The 9,036-nt window shown below is 31.3% G+C and overlaps 1 protein-coding gene across 2 annotated transcripts; it reads left to right on the top strand.

Moving 5' to 3' along the window:
- LOC105791963 (tobamovirus multiplication protein 2A) lies at positions 1-4,014 on the top strand. Of its 2 annotated transcripts, none has more exons than XM_012620289.2 (7): positions 1-207; positions 558-872; positions 1,336-1,435; positions 1,615-1,695; positions 1,788-1,892; positions 2,728-2,937; positions 3,513-4,014. In XM_012620289.2, exons 2-7 carry the CDS (start codon positions 634-636, stop codon positions 3,618-3,620), a joined length of 843 nt encoding a protein of 280 aa, XP_012475743.1. In that variant the 5' UTR covers positions 1-207; positions 558-633; the 3' UTR covers positions 3,621-4,014. The 2 variants fall into 2 exon arrangements, with proteins under 2 accessions (XP_012475743.1, XP_012475744.1); XM_012620290.2 differs by having other exon boundaries at positions 463-872.
- The last annotated feature ends 5,022 nt before the right edge of the window (positions 4,015-9,036 follow it).

Below are 9,036 nucleotides of genomic sequence, written 5' to 3'. Positions count from 1 at the left end.
TTCAAATTTGATCAATGTGGTGGAAACAGGAAAACTCAAAATGCGATGCCAGCTTGCCATAGACGACAGGAAATAGCAAAAATAGGAAAAGCGGTCCTTATTTTTCCCACCCTTTGAATCCCTTCTCCTCTGTTTTCACAAAACCATCTCCGAAAATTTTATTATTACTATCACTTCAAATCAACCAATAATCCTCACTCCTGAATTGTAAGTTCTTTATTTCCAATTTTCTTTTCTTTTTTTAAATATTTTTTATTCGTGCGAAGCGTTGAATTGATTTTGATTTTGGTTCATAACGCTAAGTAGAAATTTTGTTTATTGTTTCCGTTTACATTGCATAAATAAGATGATCTTATTAGTTCTTGTTTCAATTTCTTTTTGGTCAACAAAAAAAAATGTAAAATTGTTTAAATGAGTCTAATGGTTTTATCATATAAACAAATTTACATTTTTTTTTCGCAGATGCCCTTTTCCATGATTGATGCAAATTTCTGGTTTATTTATTGATGTAATTCTAAAGTTTAAATGTGGGTTTTTCCTCCTCCTTTTTTCTTAAGGTAATTTACAAGTTGATTAAATAGGAGATACTCATTGAAACTGTGATAGAAAGGATCAATACAGATCATTTTGGGAATGGCTTGTCGAGGATGCTTAGAGTGCTTGTTGAAGCTCTTGAACTTTTTGATGACTCTTGCTGGTTTGGCAATGGTTGGATACGGGATCTATTTGTTTGTTGAGTACAAAAATGCTGCCGATACTGCAATGCTTTTGTCACCTGTTGGTAGTGATCAAGATTTGATACAGTTTCGTCGCCCCATGCTCATGGCTGTGTCTCTTTCGTCTAGTATTTTTGATAATCTGCCAAAAGCATGGTATGGGTTCTCAACATTTCCTTCTTGTTTGGTATTATGTTTCTTAATCATTTTAGCATGCTTGCCTCGATTGAGTGCACAATGTGGCAGTGTAGAAATTATAAAATTCCCCTCTTCTTTAGCAAAGCTTTTACATTTAATATAAATTTGACTCACTGCTCTTGAATTTCTGTTATACTAGCTTGAATGATTTCTGCTCCTAAGATCCCCTAATAATCATGGGTGGGGTCGTTTTACTTATTATATGCTGGGATAACATATTTATGCTTTCTAGTTCATGACGTGTGGACCCTTTGTTTTCTAAAGGTCATGTATGCCATTGGAGGATCTTATGATGGTTCTTAGATGTACTTATATACTTGTTCTTGAATATATGAATTTGAATAGGAACTCATGTGCTTATTTGAGTGGAATTCTCTGCATGTTCTCTCGTGTTTTAACTATCTTTTTTCCAATTTTGCAGGTTTATATATTTATTTATTGGAGTAGGGGCGGTTCTCTTTGTTATCTCTTGTTTTGGTTGTATTGGAGCTGCAACACGGAATTTATGCTGCTTGACTTGTGTATCCTAATTAGTTGTTTGATGGTTTTCAAAGTGGCAATGATGATATCACATAGACAGTGTGTAGCTTCATAAAAAGTATAATCTAGTAGTTCATAAACAGCTACTTTATTCATCCTCATTCCTACCCATTTTTTTTTCTTCTCTTTCATGATGATTGGTTTCCTTAAGGCAATATAGTATTCAGTTTTGGTGATCTTGCTGATCTTGGTGGAGCTGGGATGTGCAGCTTTCATATTCTTTGACAAAAACTGGAAAGATGTAAGTTATGTGTTAACTTTTTGGTTACTTCCTACCTCCCATTTGATTGAAGATGGTCTGCCTGGTTATCTAATTAGTGCTTATATCTTTAGGAACTTCCTACTGATAAAACTGGAGATTTTGATATGATATACGACTTTCTGGAAGAAAACTGGACTATTATCAAGTGGGCTGCTCTTGGAATTGTTATATTAGAGGTAAGTGAAATGTGACTGTGCTGCTAACCCTGAGGACTAGAAGATAGTTTCACTATGCATGCCAAAAAAAGAGCTGCAATTTGATATACTAAGACTGGTTACATAAGTTAATATCTAACACAAGGATTCCCCCTTTGGTTCCTAGCATTTAAAGCATACAAATTGCATTGTTTATTCTTCGCATGTTCACTTTATTTCTTTCCAGTTTCATTTAGCTTTTGAAAATATTGAGGGATTCTTTTGAATAAGAAGGCCCAATATGGCCTTGGACTTTTTATTCTTATGAAGTAGATATGATTTGGCTTGGATGTCTATCTAGGGATGATATATCAGCTTACGGAAAGTGATATGATCTTACTTAACATTCATAGTCAAAGCTAGAAATTGAAAATATTCAATTTAATCATACTAAAGGGAAGTTGAAAGCTTCATCAATTATTATTAACGGGAAACCTTATGCATTTTTTCCTTTTCATCATGGATTGTGGTTAAGCTGGCCATATATGACTTTATTTTAGACCTAGATAACTTTCATAAGACTACCATTTTGAGTGGTTATATTCACCAAGACCAAAGTTGGTTGATAAATTGCATTGGATAATAATATACTTTATAACTTAATATTTCAACTTATTAGTTATGACAATGGCATGGAAATGAGTTGATGAAAGTCTTATTGCTACTTTGAATTTGAACTAAAGTGATTTTACTTTGATACTGCTTATGCATCAAAATAACCTTGAATCAATTAAAAACTGGTACTGATAACATCTAGGCTGCTATAGTTTGGGTCGTTAATACCACTGATTTGGACGAAAGCAACTTGAACTTGCAGGCTCTTATTTTCTTGTTAGCCCTTTTGGTTAGGGCCGCCAACAGACCTGCTGATTATGACAGTGATGACGAGTTTATTGCACCAAGGCCACAAATCAGACAGCCTTTGATCAACAGGCCACCAGCTCCAGCTGCAGGTGTACCTGTTGTTCCCACCCTTGAGCAACGGCCCAGCAGAAATGATGCTTGGAGTACACGTATGAGGGAAAAGGTGTTCTCTGTTCAATCAATTCCTTCTCATTGATATATAGACTGATGGTTTCCGTCTATGATAATCTCTCACTTAGCATGGTTCTTAAATCGTACCTTGATTTTCTTGAGACTTTGGTATCTTTGCATTGAATTAAATAATCTGCCAAACATCAAGGATTAGGATTACTATTTCGTAAAATCTTTGAATCAAATGTTCATTTACTAAATGAACATTACTTCTCTAGCTGATATTTCCTACCTTATTTTTAGGGGAAAAAAATCTTAAATGGTACTTCTTTTGGGGTGAAGCCATGAACATTTTTCATATTCTAGATATGGTTGCCTGGGCCCAAACTCAACATTTAGTGAATGTTGCTCACTTTTATTTTGATCAGTCAGATTCTTAAACACCCCCAAATGCATAAATTTTACCAGGATGCAACAAATACATTTGACTATTATTTTAGCTGGTTTAGATTGGCCCGCTCCCTTTAATCTCCCTTTTTTGCTTCTATTTTTCTCGTGTCATTCTTTTTTATTACAACCCGTTGCCAAGTTTGTTCTAATATGTGTTTCCTACTGGATGTAAATCAGTATGGGCTGGATACATCGGAGTTCACCTACAACCCCTCGGAGTCAAACAGGTATCAGCCGGTGGCCCCACAACCAGCAGAAGAAAGGAGCCGATGCACCATTATGTGATTATATTTCTGGGTTTCATGTAAATCTTATTTGGTTGGCTTCTGAAGAAGATTGCATTGACGATGGAGTGACAGGTTCAGATTTCTAAGATGACAGTTGTGTTTCTTGTTCCTTGTGGAGTTTGTGTACAATACACAATTTTCAGGAGCTTCACTGTTCCCTTACTTCGTTGGTTTCCTTAAGAGAACAAATTACAAGTGTCTTCCAAATGCTTAACCATTTTGTGTGTAAAATTTCTGCCCTTATTTTCTTTTTGTTTGCTCAATGAAAGGTTTAAAACTTGGTATTTTTGTATTGCCCGAGTGAAAAATCATCTGTGGGCAATGGCAAATGGGACTGTTTAATCTGAACTGGCAACTAGTCATGAATAACAGATTGGATTTTAAATGATAAACAGGCTTGGTTAGGTTACCGTTGTCTATGTGGGTAAGTATTATGTTAGAAGCAAGAAACCATCAACAGAATGAGATTAATTTTAATTTTAATTTTAATTTTAATTCCGATTATTTCTAGAAGTTTTTATGTTAGTAAATTTATTTCTTAAAGTTTCTCTATTAGCTTAAATAAAACTTATTATGTTAGGAAATTATGGTTGTTCTTACTGTAGATTTTTTATTTAAGAGGAAATTTACTAAGGAATAAGACAAATTGAATTTCCAGTAAATCAAGGGCAAACACCGTTCTGTCTAGGGGTGAGCATTCGATCGAATCGAATCGAATAAAAAATTTTCGAGTTAATTGAGTTTTCGAATCTCATTTTATCATCCTAACTTTATTTGAAGTTTTCTCGAATCGAGTCGAGTGAGATGGAATTCGAATCGAATCGAATCGAATATATTTGTTCGAGTTAAATTTTAAAAAATAATTTTGGGTCCTTGTAACCGTTGTCACCCATCGTAATAAAATTTGTCTACCTTAATCAAATTTTTTATTAACTTTCATCACCTCATAATTTATTTATTAATTTTTTATATACTGGTTAGCTTCTTTGCTTGCTTAGTTGTTTCAATTATCTTGATTCTTGTCACTATATATTTTGGAATTAAAAATATATTAAATATAAAATATGATTTTTTAATAAAATTTATTTTAAAAATAAAATGTGAAATTGATAGCAATATAAAATTTTAACACGAATATTTTATGGCATAATTAATAATTCAATTTTAATATAAATATTCAATATGACTAAACAATTCAATAATATAAATAATATAAAATGTGAAATTTAATTTAATAATATAAATAGTAAATATAAATAAAATTATTACTATTTATGTTTAGTGATTTTTTGGATAATTTTGATTTTTATTTGAGAGTAAAGGGTGAGAAGTAAAAGTTTAGGGGAAAATAAAAGTTTTGGAGAATAAAAGTTTGAGGAAAGTAAATAGGGAGAGTAAAATTTTGGAGGAAAATATTAAAAAAATTGGAGGGGGAAGGTTTGGGGTAGATGGGAGGTGGGATGGAAAGGAATAAAAGTTTTAGGGAAAAGTGGGAAGGAGTAAAATTTTGAGAGAAAATAAAAGTTTTGAGGGTTTTTGGGAGTAAAATTTTGAGAAAAGTAAATGGAGAGTAAAATTTTGGTAGGAAATGGATTTTGGGTAGATTGGGGGTTGGGAGGAGGGAGTAAAAGTTTTGGGGAAAGTGGGAAGGAGTAAAAGTTTTGAGGAAAAGTAAAAGGTTTGGGAGTTTAGGTAAAACTGTCAAATATTATAGTTTGATATTCAATTATTCAATTATTCGAGTTATTCAATTAAAACTCAACTCGATTCGAACTCAAATTCAAAAAAATTGAGTTGATTGAATAACTCGATTCGCTTAACTCGAAATTCGAATTTTTTTTCGATTTTTTCGAGTCGAATCGAGTTTTGCTTACCCCTAACTTCTGGTACTTTCACTACACATGTGGAAGAATAATCTTTATATAATAGAATTTATGGTTACATTTTAATTTTTTTAGAAATTGAATTTAAGGGTGAAATATCAAAATGGAAATTCAATTTCTCCTATTCCTTAGTAATAGCATCTCAGGAAATAAAGAAATATAATTAAAATCAGACTGCTGGTTTCTTAATTCTTACATATAACATAATGCTTGCCCACAAAAGCATCGGTAAGATTGATCCCCTCGTGGAGAAAATGCTTCAAGTCATCAACAGAAAATCCAGCCTACTGAACCAAACTTTCCTAATTATCACAATTCATGCGAGAGCGGAGTACGAAACTTGGAAAAGGAACCACTAGTCCCGCTTCTATAGTGAAAGTACCAGAAATAACTAATAAATATCAAATAAGATGACAATGATATTCATTTTCTCTCTAGAGATAACAATGCCATTCAAGTTTTAATATCCAAGAGCAGATATAAATTTGGCAATATCCCTCCACTGCTATAGATGAGTCAAACCAAGGAATCTGGTTGAGTTTGGGTTTCCACTTCATCCTCCGAACCAATGGAAGCTAAAGCCTGGTTTTTAGGGGATGAGCAGCACTATGAAGTCAGTGATGAAGGAAGGTTCAAACATGGTAAGTGGGAAGTCATTTTCAGTCCTCTTTTAAAAATTTGTGTGGCGTCGTCTCCTTCGCCGCCAAAGTAAGAATGTTACACCCCCCAAACCAAACCCCATCACATTTTAAAAAACGAAACCAAAAGTGATCCCCCAAATTGGAGCAGTCACTCACTCCCTCTCATCGCTTTCTTATTGGGTTTTTGGAATATGGTTTTGCAGTAGTTGGTAATATATTAGAAAGAGTGGGTTTTGTTCTTCATTGCTCATTTCTATGAATTTCTTATTTCCTCCAATAGGATGAAGACATTGTTGCCCTTCTTTAACTCATTATTTACTTTTACAATTAAATAATCTTATTTTCTCAATTTAAAAGTAAACATGACAAATTTTGAGTTTTAAGGGACTAAATATTAAATTTTGTCAAAGTACAAGGATTGATAGCAGATTTCAACCAATAAGAAAATGATGGCTATTTGGCTGTGATTTGTGGTGGTCCTTTAGTTGGAATGACTAAATGCCAATAGGGTAAAACAATATTTATGTTTTTGCAAAATAATTGTCAATATTTTTGATTTTATATTGGATCAACATGTTATCATCAAAAAATTGAATTTAGAATTTTTTTGAGTTAATTGAGTGGAGGAGTCTTATTTTATTAGTCTAACTCGATTTGAATTTTTCGTATTTGAGTTAAATTAAAAATTAATATGTCAAATTAAAATGTTGTTACAATATAACTAATTCCATATTAGAGCACATAAATTTGAAACCATATATATTTAAAATTTTTCAAAGCAAAATAATAATAATAAAAATTTAGCATGATAAGCTTGAATCATTAATTAACTTATTTAGGTCCCTAAAGTTATTATTCTAGAAAGTTTTAAATATTTTAACTTGTTTTATATATATATATATATATATATATATTTAAAATATAAATTTTGGAATTTATATAAATATTTTGAATTTTAAAATTATTTTGATTTATTTTGTACTTTTTTTGAGAGAGACCAGTTTGTTCATTTTCAAACTTGACAAGGACTAAAAGGGTATTTATACAAACCTGTTATTCGAATTATAAAATTCAACTCGATTCGAATTTGAATAATTCGAATAACTCGATTTAATTGACTCGAAATTTGAAATTTTTTTAAATTTTTTCGAATCGAATCGAGTTTTGCTCACTCTACTATTAATTTTATAAAAGAAGAAAAAAATGCATTGATAGTGAAATGGAAAAATTAGAGCAAATGGAATCCTTTCATTTTTACGGGGAAGAATTAATTTGCAGTTAGATTATTTATTTATTTTAAGGCATTTAGCCTCTAATATTGTCTTTTCCCACTTTAACTTCCTTCTTTTTTCTTTTATCATTTTGGCCACTAATAGATAAAGTTTTTTTTTTTGAATATTTTTAATTTTTATGAAAACGTTAACGTTGTTATAATTTTGATAATTTAGTCCTTGTTTTCAAAGACAATGTATTAAAACTTGAAGATTAAGAGTAAAATGAATGAAAAGGAGTTAAATATATTAAGAGGGTATTGATTTAGTAGTTGTGAAAGGCAATTGCCAACCACTCATCTCTCCTTATTTACTTACTTTATCACTAAGTTAAGCCATAAAGCATAATTATAACTACCAAACTTCTTTTAGTATTTACATCCTTTTTATATAATTATAAAAATAAAACAACATAATTTTTAATATTTACAATAATGACCAAATTGTTAAATTTTGATAAAATTGACATAAAACATTAGGATAATCTACCTACATAGTCACTCAAGTTTTTTAACGAGTCACTGTTTTGATCATTGATTTTTTTTTTTTGTTTTCTAATTTCATCATTCCTGTTATGTGATTTTCAATTCTAGTCGCTCCACTATTAACATGTATTTGGTCACTAAATGAATGTTGATGTGATCTTTTTTATTGGTATAAAACAAATTTAACCCTTAATATTTTACACATTCTATCAAGTTAATTGCATTTCTAGAAAATTCAATACATTTTCGCTCTCAATTCAGTCATTATTTTAAATATTCAAAATTTTATTAAAATATTATTTGTTATAGATGGAACATTGCCTTTTATTATATACAAGGACCCATTTTCCACCTATTTTTGTATATTATTATTATTATTAATGTAATATGAATGTGTGCGCATCCAGGTTATGAATTCCTTCAAGTCTATTATTTATTACATAAAAGATACGGAAAATGGAAAAATAATAACACTTCGGATCGCAATCAACTGTCCTACTTTGTAGTTGACGTCAAACTGAAATGGGAACTCACTTTTGATGCTAAATTTTTGGTGAAATCAACTTACCTTTATGAACTAAGAAACCTTAACCAATATATGCAATTCCAGTATCCCAGGGAAATATGAAGGTTATTACGGTAAAAAATTGTCTATGTTTCTATGGAATATTTTAAATAACAATCTCAAACATAAATTTCAAGTGGAACATTGACTTACAAAATTTAGCTTCCACTTAGACGTTCAGTTTGAGCAATCATGAAAGTGATTTGATCATCCATTCTTTTAAGGCTTGTAGTAGGACTTTTTATCTTTTGCTAGAGATTCCACTTGTTCTTCCAAGGATGTGCTGCCAATTGTCTTGATATTCATCACTCTCAAATTTAGCTTTGAGGAAGATGTAGGAATGGAGTTGTCACTTAGTTGACTATCTTTCTCCTTGAATGATAACCGGGAAGCTACATTTGATTCACAAGCAAAAACTTTTTCTAAGTCATCAGTTGATGAAGAAGCATCATAAAATGGATTGTCGCTGAGAATTAAAGAAGCCTAATCAAACGACTCTAAAAGAGTTTTTGTCTTTTGCCTAGTATTGTAGGGATGAGCAAAGACATCGGTGCTTGATAATGAAGTGG

This window comes from Gossypium raimondii, chromosome 8, assembly GCF_025698545.1.
Source record: "Gossypium raimondii isolate GPD5lz chromosome 8, ASM2569854v1, whole genome shotgun sequence".
Classification (NCBI taxonomy): domain Eukaryota; kingdom Viridiplantae; phylum Streptophyta; class Magnoliopsida; order Malvales; family Malvaceae; genus Gossypium; species Gossypium raimondii.
The sequence above is the reverse complement of the archived record's forward strand: the minus strand, read 5'-3'. Positions and strand labels throughout refer to the sequence as shown.